Here is a 14,896-nt window from a genome sequence, read left to right on the forward strand (position 1 = left end):
CCAAAGAGCTTTTACAGGTAAATTAAGAGCAAAAGGATTGTAAGGGATAAAATTGGTCCTCTTGAAGATCAGAGTGGTCGGCTATGTGTGGAACCAAAGGAAATGAGGGAGATCTTAAATAGGTTTTTTGTGTCTGTATTTACTGAGGAAACTGACATGAAGTCTATGGAATTAAGGGAAACAAGTAGTGAGGTCATGGAAACTGTACAGATTGAAAAGGAGGAGGTGCTTGCTGTCTTGAGGAAAATTAAAGCGGATGAATCCCCGGGACCTGACAGGGTGTTCCCTCGGACCTTGAAGGAGACTAGTGTTGAAATTGCAGGGGCCCTGGCAGAAATATTTAAAATGTCGCTGTCTACAGGTGAGGTGCCGGAGAATTGGAGAGTGGCTCATGTTGTTCCATTGTTTAAAAAAGGATCGAAAAGTAATCTGGGAAATTATAGGCCTGTAAGTTTAACGTCGGTAGTAGGTAAGTTATTGGAGGGAGTACGAAGAGACAGAGTGTACAAGCATTTGGATAGACAGGGACTTATTAGGGAGAGTCAACATGGCTTTGTGCGTGATAGGTCATGTTTGACCAATTATTGGAGTTTTTCGAGGAGGTTACCAGGAAAGTGGATGAAGAGAAGGCAGTGGATATTGTCTACATGGACTTCAGTAAGGCCTTTGACAAGGTCCCACATGGAAGGTTAGTTAGGAAAATTCAGTCGCTAGGTATACATGGAGAGGTGGTAAATTGGATTAGACATTGGCTCAATGGAAGAAGCCAAAGAGTGGTAGTAGAGAATTGCTTCTCCGAGTGGAGGCCTGTGACTAGTGGTGTGCCACAGGGATCAGTGCTGGGTCCATTGTTATTTGTCATCTATATCAATGATCTGGATGATAATGTGGTAAATTGGATCAGCAAATTTGCTGATGATACAAAGAATGGAGGTGTAGTAGACAGTGAGGAAGGCTTTCAGAGCCTGCAGAGGGACTTGGACCAGCTGGAAAAATGGGCTGAAAAATGGCAGGTGGAGTTTAATACTGACAAGTGTGAGGTATTGCACGTTGGAAGGACAAACCAAGGTAGAACATACAGGGTTAGTGGTAAGGCACTGGGGAGTGCAGTGGAACAGAGGGATCTGGGAATACAGATACAAGATTCCCTAAAAGTAGCATCACAGGTAGATAGGGTTGTAAAGAGAGCTTTTGGTACATTGGCCTTTATTAATCAAAGTATTGAGTATAAGAGCTGGAATGTTATGATGAGGTTGTATAAGGCATTGGTGAGGCCGAATCTGGAGTATTGTGTTCAGTTTTGGTCACCAAATTACAGGAAGGATATTAATAAGGTTGAAAGAGTGCAGAGAAGGTTTACAAGGATGTTGCTGGGACTTGAGAAACTCAGTTACAGAGAAAGGTTGAATGGGTTAGGACTTTATTACCTGGAGCATAGAAGAATGAGGGGAGATTTGATAGAGGTATATAAAATTATGATGGATATAGATAGATTGAATGCAAGCAGGCTTTTTCCACTGAGGCAAGGGGAGAAAAAAACCAGAGGACATGGGTTAAGTGTGAGGGGGGAAAAGTTTAAAGGGAACATTAGTGGGGTCTTCACACAGAAAGTGGTGGGAGTATGGAATGAGCTGCCAGACGAGGTGGTAAATGTGGGTTTTAACATTTAAGAATAAATTGGACAGATACATGGATGGGAGGTGCATGGAGGGATATGGTCTGTGTGCAGGTCAGTGGGACTAGGAAGAAAATGGTTTGGCACAGCCAAGAAGGGCCAAAAGGCCTGTTTCTGTGCTGTAGTTTCTATGGTTTCTCTAGTATAAAAGAAAGTAAACAAATAGCACATGGAATAAGAACTACAGAGTCCTCAAAAGTGAGTCCATGGCTGCAGAGCCAGTTCATCACTGAGGTTAGTGAGGCTCGTCCAGGAGACATGGGACCAAGACTCCTACAGCTCCCTTCTGATGGTAGTAGCAAGAAAAGAGAGAGACTGGTCAAATGCAAGGAGATGGCGCTGAACACCTGTTCGTTTTCTGCTCTCAGCCTTGACAATTTAAATCTTGCCCAAGTCTTTAATTAGTGTGAAGTAGTGGAGTGGAGTATGGGTTTATTTTTTACCTTCAGGCCTCGACGCAGCATCCATCTCCAGTGATGGCCGTACCAGCACTCTGGAGAGTCTTGTTCACTGAATCCGCCAGGAGACTGCTCCTTCGAGAAAATGTGTTGATGGTCATCTTTGTACATTTGTCATGCTTGCACACTGAAACAAGGCTGCAAAAGATACACCTTGGTCTCCTTGAAGCTTGTTGGTTTTCCAGTGCAAGAAGTTGTTTACAACAGAGTGTTGACTCGTGAAAGTCACTGAGCTGAATCAGGAAAATAGCCCTTTACCACCTATTCAGGGGAAGTTAGTATGGTTGATACCTACTAGCCTTACAAGCAATACCTGTGTCCCGAGAAGGAATTATTAATCACAAATTGACATTGCTTTTAAGACTGTGACCTGACTTTCTTCGATCAACATTGGGAGATCTTTCTTGCAAAGGAAAATTTGGCTACTGCTTGGCATAAGTTCATGTGACTGAAGTTTGTGTGCCTTGATGCAAACAGACATCACCAAATCTATGATCAAGTCAAGTTCTTCCACTACTTGGCTTAGCACAGGGAGTGTGATATTTAACTTTTTTTTTCATTTAAAATTGTGGTTCTTGAGGTTAAGCACCATTTTGTGAACCACAGAGAAAGCAAAATACAAACCCAGTGTGCTGATTGTGTGGTAATCAAAAACCTTTATTGCTGATTCCCTCACTGCAGCGCATCCTTGAGGTGGACACAGTATACATTAGAATAAGTTATTTAAAAAGATACTGTCCTGGAGTTTAAAACATATTAAAACTACCTCATTTCTAACAATGCTAGGAGAATGTTTCATGGCAATTATCTTTAAAGTGCATCAGCCAATTTGATTAGCCTTTCAACTTCTTTCCTCAAATATTGAATGCAATATGTTGGAATTTAGCAACCATAATTTTTGTAGTTTCTTTGAGATGATTTATATAATTTGTAAAATGTTGAGGTCCTTGCACTGATTCCTGAGGCCAGCTGCCCTTTATTTCTATCCAACTGGAAAAAGAACCAACAAAATTTGCCTCTGGCCAGCAGTGATCCACATGGCAGCAAAGGTAATGTCTTGATTGTAGTCTAAGGCAGAGCAACGGATGTTGTCTACGTGAACTTTAGTAAGGCCTTTATCAAGGTAATGCAGTGGAGGTTGGCCAAGAAGGTTCAGTCACTTCACATTCAAGATGAGCTAGTAAATTGGATTCGACTTTGGCTTCACAGGAGAACCCAGAAAGTGGTGGTAGATGGTTACCTCTCTGACTGGAGGCCTGTGACTAGTGGTCTACCGCTTGGTCCTTTGTAGTTTGTCAGTTCAATTGAATTCACTTTATTTTCCATGGGGAACTTAATTTGTGCAGTGGTAAGGACAATATCACAGAGCCAAGATACACACCACCGCACTACATATAGTTAATCACAATGTAAACACAACGGATCTAAGAATGAATGCATGTGATTTAAAATACAAATACTCATAATAAAACCGTTTTTACTGTCAAAGGTGTTATGCATGCTATATATGGGCCTTCATAAATCAAAGTATTGAATATCAAGGTATTGAGATGTCATGTTGAAGCTGTATAAGACTTTGGTGAGGCCTACTTTGGAGTGTTATGTACAGAAAACTTACAGTGATGCTGGGACTTGAGTTACAGGGAGTGGTTGAATACGTTATGACTTTATTCCTTGGAATGTAGAGGCTTGAGGGGAGATTTGATAGAGGTATACAACATTAATAGGGGTGTAAATAGGATAAATGCAAGCAGGCTTTTTCTACTAAGGTTGGGTGGGTCATGGGTTAAGGGTGAAAGGTGAACTGTTTAAGGGAAATGTGAGGAACAGAGATTATTGTGCAAAATGAAAGCACATACTGTAACATATTGGCATGGGTGGAGGTTAACAGGAAACAGTAGGTACAAATGGCTCTTGGTTGGTAAGACATAATCGGAAATCATTGCAGGAGGCCTCAACACAAAAAAAAGGAATGGACATCAACCCATTCATGCTGTCCTTGTCTTTTAATATGATGATGGCTGTTCTATGCTGGCATAAGTTCCTCTGCTGTGGTATTTCTTCATTCTCTTCTATTCCATGATCTGTGAAATATTTATTAATCTCCACTTTAAATACCTAATGACATAATGATTCTATCACTTGCCAGGACAGAGAATTTCAGTGATTCATCATCTTGTGAGAAAGAAATGCTACCTATATGTTGTCTCCTATGCCTCGACCTTTTACAATTTGCATATAGTTTGAAAGAACCCAGCTAAGTTATGGTTGCTGAATTTGTTAACACAGAGATAGATAGGAAATTAAGTTGTGAATGGATATATGGAGGCTACAATAAGTATAGGCATGTTAAGGAAATGGGGAAAAATTTGGCAAATGGGCAAAATCTAGCAAATGGAAGTACAAAGTGGGAAAATGGGAAATTGGCTGTTGTGGTAGAAAAAGAATAAGGAAACAAATTATCTAAGTGACAATAGATAGCAGAGTACTGAGGTGCAGAGACACTAGATGTCTTTGTGCATGATTTGCAAAAGATTAACATGTAGTTCTGACAAAGAAATAAAGCTAACAGCATCCTGCTGTGTATACCTAGAACTGTATGGATACACAAAATGCTGGAAGAATTCAGCAGGTCAGGCAGCATCTATGGAAATGAATAAACAGTTGACGTTTCGGGCTGAGATCCTTCTTTAGGACTGGAAAGAAAGGGAGAAGATGCCAGAATAAAAAGGTGGAGGGGTGGAGGGAGGGGAAGAAGGACAGCCAGGTGTGTGGGAAAGGTAAAGAACTAGAGATGAAACAATCTGACTGGAGAAATAAGTGGAACATAAGAGAAAGGAAAGGAGGAGAGGCACCAGGGGAAGGTAATAGGCAGGTGAGAAGAGGCAAGAGGTCAGAGTGGGGAATAGAAGAATAGGGGAGGGGTATGGAAAGCAATATTCATGCCATCAGGTTGGAGGCTACCCAGACAGCATATAAGGTGTTGATCCTGCACCCTGAAGGTGGCACAAGAGGAGGCCATAAAAACATGTTGGAATGAGAATCGGAATGAAAATGTTGGACCACCAAAATAGTGCTTTTTTATGCAAAAGCAGTTTATTCAGTCATATATGCGAGAATACTATGTATGTCTCCTTATTTAAAGAAGAATGCTACTGCACTGGTAGTGTTTCAGGGAAAGCTTATCAGACTAATGATGAGAAAGAAAAGGTGCCTTAATAGGAATGGATGACAGACCCAGAATCAAGCTTGTTATCACTGACATATGTAGTGAAATTTGCAGCTTTCTGGCAGCAGTACAATGCAATATATAAAATATACTATAAATTATAAGGAATATGAGATACCACCTGTTAGAGGCATCGTCTTTTGAAAATGTCCTCGAAGGTGGGGAGGTGAGTTCCCATGATGGCTAGGTTTACTAGCTTTACAGATTTTTGGAACAATAAGAAAGACTTTTAAGATCCTAAGGGGTCCTAAGCTTTCTTAATTCCTTGTCATTACTATGCGTTATGAAATGGAGTGACAAGTTTGAAGGGCTGAGTGGTCTTCTAATTTGTACATTTAATACATGTATGTATTACTTGTTTGTAAATAGTTTGGAAATTTTTCTATATCAAATTAAGTTGGAAGCTTTTGCTTTTACTCAATTGTGAACTTGGATGTCTTCATAGATTTTTAAAATCTTGTTTGTATAACTCAAATGCTCCAAATATGTTTAACTTCATGACTTTGTAGAATATTGTTAAATCAGTTTGAAACCTAGTAATGACTTTATCTTCTTTGGTGGATTCTTTCTTGCAGTGCGTTTGCACCAGCTGTGGAGCAACTTCTGATCCGCTGCCTTTTATCCAGATGGTGAACTACATTTCTACAACTGCCTTGTGGTAAGCCATTACGAAGATCAATTGTATTAAATATGTACCTTACAATAACAACATTCTTACACAAGATGACTTAAATGTGCTGCAGATAACTGAAAGATGAGAAAGCTTATTGAAATGTGTCCATTGTTTCTGTTTACGTACTGGTGAAGGAGTCAGTGTACAATTTCACATTTTGAAACCAGAAACCTCCACTTTAAACAAATGAGAATGAAAGTCAAATAGTGTCTAGTCTGTGTTCATTAAATAAGACCCTACTCATCAAATTTTGATCATAAATATTTTAAATTGCTGTAGTTGTAAGAGCAAGTTTTCATGCTGATGAAGGAGAAAGTTATCTAGTAGTAAATGTTGCAATATTTGTTGTGGTATGTACTGGCAGTCTGTCTCAAAACCTTTAAACAGGGAGTGTCTTTGAAATGCTGACTCTGCTCTGTTTACTAAACATTGTGGAGTTAGTCCTTGATGCAACTTGCACAATGCTGTGTTCTAAAATTAGTGGAATTCGCCAAAGGAGTAAATAGGCAAAAGGCATTGGAAATTTTTAGAGACAAGACTCCATGTACAAGCCCATTCTCCTTTTGCCAGCTTGCAAGGAACATTATTTAATGGACTCACGAGTAACAATTGGGTAAATGCTTGATATGTGGATGAGTAGGTCAAGAGTTGTGATCACTTTCGAGGTTTACTGTCATTTAAAAAGAAGGGAGAATCTTACAACTGAGACTCCAGATTGGAGTAGAACAGAATGTGGTGAGATGAGAAATTGGCACAAAGGATTGTCCACTAATGCTCAGGTAATGAAAAAAGAATGAAAAGTTGGAGAATAGAGAAAAACTTATGAATATACTGAGGCCAGTCATGGGCTTCAGTCATGGACAAATAAAGGTGATCAAAAGCAATACAAATGAAAACTGAGTAAATTAAGAGAAAGTAGGTGTTATCACAATAAGCAGCAAGAATGGAAAAGGATTAAGTACTGGAAGAACTGTATTGTATGATGAAGTTAATTTTGAGTTAGATGTCTTGGGAGGAGGGAGTTGTTGGTGTGGGCTAAGTAGATGGTAGCGGCCATTAAATGAATATAGAACAGGATCAGTCATATTAATTTAACATTAAAATGAGGTAATAAATCATATAACCTATTGGCTTAGTTAAGGTAAAAGAACACAAAACAATGTAGTGGTTATGAGTGGGTTTCATCAGTAATGAGCACTGTGTGTAACTACTGACACATTGGGATTCATCCTAACATTTATAATTATGTTCTTTCAAATGAGGACAAAAACAAATGCCAGAATTCTGAAATTATCAAAAGTTATGTTGCTGCTTGGAATTCTGGAAATAATCAGCAGTCCATGCGGCATCCATGGAGAGAGGAACAAAGTTAATATTACAGTTTGAGGATATTTCATCAGAATTTGGCCAGTACTATCAGAGACTTTTTTTTCTGTTTCTTTTGAGCAGCTTAAACTATATGCATAGCTGGCCCAGTCAGTTTGGCCCATTGAGCCTGTGCTTCTCCCACAATCTTCTGGTAATTGTAATTAATGAGCTTGCTACAAAACTCTACCCAAGTTCAGCATTCTTCATAAACAGATCTCAGCCTGAGTGGGGTGTGATGATGATGTCAATTTTATATTCTTCAATGGCTGCAGGAAATGTCACCTTCCCCTCCCCCGTTGCCATGCCCTTCCCCACCCCCGTCGCCCCTTCTCCCACCACCCGCCTTCTCCTGCCCCTCGCCCCTCCCCTCCTCCCTTCCCCACCCCTCTCACTTCTCTCCAATCTCCCCCTCTCGTCTCGCTCCCACGCCTTCTCCCTCCCTCCTCCACTGCTCTCTCTCCCACCACCACCACCACCACCACCACACACACACTCTCTCTCTCTCTCTCTCTCTCTCTTCCCCCCCTCCTTCCCCTTCTCCCCCCCCTCTCCCCCCCTCTCCCTTCCTCCCTCCCCTAACAACTCCCCCTTCTCTCCTTCATGCACCTACCCTTCAGCCTATTATTCTGTCTGTTTGCCCTCCTTAACTACCCGGGTTCTGATTGGAATAGAATAGCATTGTCCAATACATGATGAAACCCCAAACTCTTTATCGAGGAAATATGTTTATTTACTTGTCAGTGTGTCTGCAGTGGATATCCTGACGACCCTTAGTTGGCTTTCATGGGAACCAATTCCTGTCTCTTTGTTTAGTAATCAGGCAATTCGCATGATGGAAAGACGTGAGAAACCTACGCCTGACATGTTTGGGGAGCTTCTGCAGAATGCAAGCACAATGGGTGATCTTCGGAACTGTCCAGTATGTGTCATTTCACATTGTTTCTCAGTGATTGTGCTGGTTTAAACTCAAAGGAATTCTGCACTTAGATGTTGGCATTTTAAGGGTCCATTTGTTGAACAGTTTAACTTTACCCCTGTAATTGTGCACCTATTCCACAAACTGTTACCTTACAAAATATTTTTCAAGTGCTCTGATGTTTCTGGTTCTGGTGGGTATGTTGAATAAAAATAAGACAACAGTGTCTGTATAATTGCTTGAAAATTGCTTCTTGATTTTTGGTTGCTGTCCTTTATGGTTGGTTGGGCAGATCTGCTCAGGGATCAGTGATCAAAATAATTCTTATTTTTGGCCTGGGGACATCCAATTCAGTGGTTCTTCATGCAGACCAACTTCCAGTTGATTAGCTGGCCACACTCTCCAGTTTAATTTTGTTTACTTCAGAGCTGTGAATAATGTACAAGAAAAACTTAAAAATTGTTATTGAAGCAAATAAGGCAAAACTTAATGAACTGTTTAAAAATAAAAATATGTCTGGAGTATTAGTGCTTAATAATCACCAGATGATCTTTAATTTAAAACTTCCTTGCATTGTGGCATCTTTGCCTTTTTTCTGTGCTGTGGTGAAGCAAGTTTGTTCAGATCCAATTTAAAGACTTGCAGGTATTCCTTTGTCCTAAAAAGGCCCAGCTCCATGGTGTTATTTGCTTCCATTGGAACACAGAGTGAGAATGTGAATAGAATCTCAATGAATGTGACTCATTGTTGGGAATGATAAGTTCAGTAGTGGCTGCAAGCCTTTCCTGTCTGCTGTTTGGGCTGAGGTACAAGAGTTTGGGATCTGGTCTTCTAATTTTCTTCAGCTTATTGAAGTATTTTCATAAACAATTTTGGCTTTATTATGCATGTGGGAAAAATATAATTTTCATTTGTTTTTCTGTCTAATCTAACCCCTAGGGTGCTTGATGTCATTAAATATATATTTATTGTTGATTTTTCCAAATGTTTTTTTCTGTAATAACTTTCCAAACCATTTGTAAATATGTCTCTATCTCAGTTTCCAACTTTTTCACTCATGTTTAATTTCTCTAATACAATTGGATGACTATACTGGTCTGGGAGTCAACTTAATGTTAAGTGCACTTATAGGATAGGGCAGTGGAATTGCTTTAAATTCAGCAAACTGCTTATTATTGTAAATTATACCAGACTTTTATCTGGGTTTGATCCTAAGTTATCTTCTATCATAAGAATACAGCAATGGGTCAGAAACAGTTTCAGATTTATCTTCACTGAAATATGATGTGAATTTGTTGCTTTGCAGCAGTAGTACAGTGCAAGGACATACAAATCTATAGAGCAAATAAAAAGGAATCAGGTCACATTCATGGGTGTCTGGACTGTAGAGGAGAAAGAGGAAGGGAAGAAGCTGTTCTTGAGTTATTGAGTGTGTACCTTCAGGCTCTGGTACCTCCTCCTTGATGGTAATAATGACAAGATTGTATGTTCCAGATAGTGAAAGTCCTTAGTGATAAATGATACCTTCTTGAGACACTGCCTCTTAAAGATCTCATCAATGTTGGGGAGCATTTTGCCTATGATGGAGCTGCTTGAGTCTATAACTCTCTGAAGTCTCTTGCAATCCTGTGCATCGGATGCTCCATACCAGGCTGTGATGTAGTCGGTCAGAATGCTCTCCACCACAATCCATAGAAATTAACACGAGACTTTGGTGACTTACCAAATTTCCACAAACTCCTCACATAGTGGAGCCACTGTCTTGCCTTCTTGCCTTCTTCCAGCCCAGGATAGATCTTCTGACATGTTGCCACTCAGGAATTTGAAGCTGCTTGCAGTTTCCACCACTGACCCCCAGTGAGGACTAGTGTATGTTCTCCCAAGGTCACACTCAGTTTGGTGAGCTGTAATGCTGTGTTTTGTGTTAGTGCTCCCTTTCTGGCAGCAGGTCAGTATATTGTAACCATTAAAGATGTTGAATGCTTAAGATATCTCAAAATGTCCCTGGATTGATTGTATTTCTCCCCCAAGCAGTAATCATTTTTTAAAATCGCATTTTTTCTTTATCTCATTTAAATTTAAATTGCTGTAACTGGTCTGTTGCTGAATGGTAGAAATGTGTTGTTAATTCTGAATGAGTGCTGCAGATAGCCCAATTTTGAGGCATAGGGAGGAGTATAAAATAAGCATTTGGCATCATGGGCAAAAAGTCATAGAACCTAACAATATTGTTAAGTAAAAACCACTAAAGCTCTAGGTTACACACATTTAGTCCTGACGAAGGGTCTCGGCCTGAAACGTCGACTGCACGTCTTCCTAGAGATGCTGCCTGGCCTGCTGCGTTCACCAGCAACTTTGATGTGTGTTGCTTGAATTTCCAGCATCTGCAGAATTCCTGTTGTTTGCGTTTTAAAAAAAAGCTCTAGGTTTTTGGCTTTTCTTTTGGACATTAGATCAGTTTGTTCAAAATGTGTGAATAAATGTGAGGTTGCTTAAGAACATGCCAAATCCTGAAATTAGTGTGATTTTTTAAAATATATGTATCCCTTGCAGGTTGAGCATTTCTGTAGTATATCACAGTGAAATAAACCTAATATTTTAATTCACAACAGTAACCTGATCTGGTAGAAGTTGTAAAATTAGATATTAAATTTTTCAGGCTGAAAATTGGAAATTCTTTATTTTTCTGGTAAATTACAGTGAAGAATTGAAATGTAGAAAATGTTCAATGTGTAAGTCTTGACCTTTTGTACACTGCTTGAATTGCCACCAAACTAAACTTCTGAGACATATAACATTTGGGTGGCTTTTATAACTTGTGTACACAAGTCCAGGATGTTATTAAGTGCAGCAAGCAAAGTGTCTTTGCAGACAAATAAATTTATGTTGAAAAGTTTAAAAACTGCGGATGCAAGGCATCTGAAGTAAAAGCAGAACTTAAATTCATAGTCTGTTTCAATGCAAAATTTTTGATTTTGTTATAATTATGTAAGTGTTTTTAAGTATTAAATGAGAAAAATGCTAGGAATCACTATTGTAATTGCACAAAGAGTTTCAGAATACTGATCTTTTGTTTATGTAGTTTACTGTAGCTTATTGTTATTTAATCTGATTATGATGTTTTATGTTTCTTCAACCTTTACGATGAAACACCAATGGAGTTTCTAGAAGGAGATTGGAAGCAAGTTTGGCAGGCTGACTATTTTCTGAACTTCTCCCCCACTCTAATCAGGGAACCAATCTCATTTACTGCATCAGTAGACTTGGCAGATTAATGTTGAACTTGACATTTTATTTATTTCATAACTCAGTTCTTCACTAAACTGTGGGGAGTACATTTTTTCTTACTCTCCTGCAGCTCGGCAAAGGGATTATGTGTTACAATATTTATATTATATACTTCTAGTAGAGCAGTACTTCACTATCTTTAGTTGCCCTAATCTAAAACGAATGGGTGTGCAGATGGAAAACCTAAAATGATCAGTCTTCTTTCACTCTGTTCCCCTTTCTTCCCTGTTCGTTATCATACATTTTTGATTGATGTAATTGGAAACTGGCCAAATTGTTGCAGTGAACTTGGCTGCTGACTACACTTACACTGCACCTGTTAGAGTATAATCAGGTGTTATGTGTTGTGCATGTTAAGCTTTCATCTAAGGTTATAATCTCTATTTGAGCTGCCATTTCTTGGTGGTTTTGTTCGTAACTTGAAAAGAACATTGTTAACAAATAATTAAGCTCTTTATTTTCTTCATAGAGCAACTGTGGCGAGAAGATTAGAATCCGCAAGGTATTGATGAACTCTCCGGAGATAATCACCATTGGCCTGGTCTGGGACTCGGATCATTCTGATCTTGCTGAAGATGTCATTCATAGTTTAGGGACTTGCCTCAAACTTGGAGATGTAAGACAATTGCTGTTGTTATTACTGGATATAAATGAAATGTAATACTTTTGACTTAAATACTTTGTAAAATAAAGTGAAAACCCTTCAAACTAGATTTTTTTGATAGTAGATTCTTCAAAAAATGGAGACTCCAACTTAGCAGTGATCACTTTTTTTTACATGTTGTGAAGAAAGTTTTCGCAGAGAAATGCTGAGGACTAGAATGAGTGCACCCAATCAAAAAGAATCAATGTAGATAGAGATAAATTGGTCATGTTTAACTTGAAGATTTCTTAAGGCCTGTCACAGGATAATTTAGAGAACATCTAAAGATACTGTAAACTTTCAAAAGCACTTGAAGGTCCAAGAGATTATCACAAATAAAGAGTCAATGAATTAGACATAACTGTGTGGACTGATAATTGGTTTGGAGGTGAGATACAAAGATTTTAGAAAAGAAAGAATATTCTCTCTCTGGATGTGACAAATAGCATTGCCTAGATATCTGTTTTCGAGTCTCAACTTCTTGCATGCGTATTTATGACATGAGTGAAAGAATAGAAAAGAAGTTGTGTATCCGTATGCGCAGATGAGTTTAAGAGAATCATTGGGCTTGTATGGATGGAAGATAAAATTGCAAGGGCATAATCTAGTTTAGTGAATGTAATTTCAGTGTGGAGAAATGTGAGGATTTAAAAGAACGTTTTGTTAATGGGGTTTATTTCTCTGGACTACCAGTAATTCTAGTAACAACACTGTATAGATCTGTATGGAGACTTTAAAAAATGGGTAAAGCAGAGAATCTATTTGCTTCATAAGTTATTTGCTGAAACTCACTATACCACACTTGTAAAGCATTGTGCACTGCTATGAGTTGGTGTGTGATTTAGGACCAACTAAAGGTAAAATTTCAGCTCAAGTGGAAAGAGTTGGAATAGTGAAGTTCACTGCTTATGCTTATACTTTGAAATTTATTTGAAGGTTGCATCCATAAATGTTTCATACTTTATATCAAATTTCAATTCAATATTTGAAAGAAAGAATAATTATATTCAGGATTATCTTAGCAAATAGTTGTGAAGCTTTGTTCTTACCATTGCATTTGTGTCATATATGTATGTGACATATTGAACTGTAAGTTTGGAAATGCATTAGACTTTGTAAGTTGTAGCCATATTCTGGAATATTAAATTAAATGACAAATTAACAAAATAACTTGCCAGTCACATCAATAGTTTAACTACCCCATTTTTGTTGTCACCTTGTTATTCTTGTGTGTATTGGACTTGGGTCTGCTCCAATTTGCCCACTGGCTCAACAGGTCCACGGCAAATGCCATTTCATTGGCTCTTCACTCAACCCTGGAACCTTTGGGCAGAAAAGGAGCGTACTTCAGAACGTTCATTACCAACTACAGCTTGGCATTCAATACTATCATCCCTTCAAAACTAATCAAGACGTTGGTCTCAATACTTCCTTGTGCAGTTGGATCCTCAATTTCCTTACTCGCACACCCCAGTTAGTTTGGATTGACAACAATATCTCCTCCACAATCTCCATCAGCACAGGTGCACTACAGGGCTGTGTGCTTAGCCCTGTGCTCTATGTACTTTACACTTATGACTGTGTGGCTAAGAACAGTTCCAATGCCTTATTTAAGTTTGCTGATGACACCATTGTCAGAGCCTGAATCACAGGTGGTGATAAATCAGCATATAGGAGGAAGATTGAAAATCTGCCAGAGTGGTGCCACAACAACAACGTTTTACTCAATGTTAGCAAGACCAAGGAGCTGATTATTGACTCCAGGAGGAGGAAACTAGATGTCCTCTTTGAGGGATCAGAGATGGAGATGGTCAGCAACTTTAAACCTCGGTGTTATCATTTCAGAGGACCTGTCCTGGGCTTAGCACCTAGGGCAATTATGATGAAAACACGGCAGCACCTCTACTTCCTTAGAAAGTTGCGAAGATTCGTCATGACATCTAAAACTTTAACAAACTTCTGTAGATGTGTAGTGGAGAGTATATTGACTGGCTGCAAGACAGCCTGGTATGGAAACACCAATGCTCTTGAATAGAAAATCCTACAAAAAGTAGTGGATACCCCCCTCCAGCCTTCACAGGCAAAGTTCTCCCAAACTTTGAGCATATCCACATGGGACTGTTATCACAGGAACACAGCATCCATCTTCAGGGTCCCCCACCATCTAGGTCATGCTCTCTTCTCGCTGCAGGCGTCAGGAAGAAGGAGGAGCCTCGGGACTCTCACCATCATTTCAGGAACAGTCATAGCCCTTCAACTATCAGGATCTGGAACCAAAGGGGATAACCTCATTCAACTTCACTTGCTCCATCACTGAACTGTTCCCACAACCTATGGACTCACTTTTAAATATTCTTCATCTCGTGTTCTCAATATTTAGTGCTTTTTTTTGTTATAATTATTTTTTTTCCTTTATGTATTTGCAGTTTGTCACCCTTTGTACACTGGTTGTCTGCCCTTTTGCTGTAGTCTTTTGTTGACGCTTTTATGTTATTGGATCAAGAAAATGAATCTCAGGGTTGTGTGTGGTGACATATATGTACTTGGATGTTTTCCACAGGCCTCTGTCAGTGATCTCATTCAAAAATAACAAAGCAGAAATGCTTATCAAAGGTACAATTTAATGTCAGAGAAATGTATGCAATA

At 39.1% G+C, this 14,896-nt stretch overlaps 1 protein-coding gene across 6 annotated transcripts in view; it reads left to right on the forward strand.

The window, feature by feature from the left end:
• usp54a (ubiquitin specific peptidase 54a) overlaps positions 1 to 14,896 on the forward strand; it is a 150,555-nt gene that overhangs the window by 85,676 nt on the left and 49,983 nt on the right. For all 6 annotated transcript variants that reach the window (XM_072282586.1, XM_072282587.1, XM_072282582.1 and 3 more), the window contains 3 exons: positions 5,938 to 6,020; positions 8,217 to 8,322; positions 12,077 to 12,223. In XM_072282586.1, coding sequence (XP_072138687.1) covers positions 5,938 to 6,020; positions 8,217 to 8,322; positions 12,077 to 12,223 — 336 coding nt within the window. The remainder of the gene's footprint in view (positions 1 to 5,937; positions 6,021 to 8,216; positions 8,323 to 12,076; positions 12,224 to 14,896) is intronic.

This window comes from Mobula birostris, chromosome 18, assembly GCF_030028105.1.
Source record: "Mobula birostris isolate sMobBir1 chromosome 18, sMobBir1.hap1, whole genome shotgun sequence".
In the NCBI taxonomy this organism is placed as follows: Eukaryota; Metazoa; Chordata; class Chondrichthyes; order Myliobatiformes; family Myliobatidae; genus Mobula; species Mobula birostris.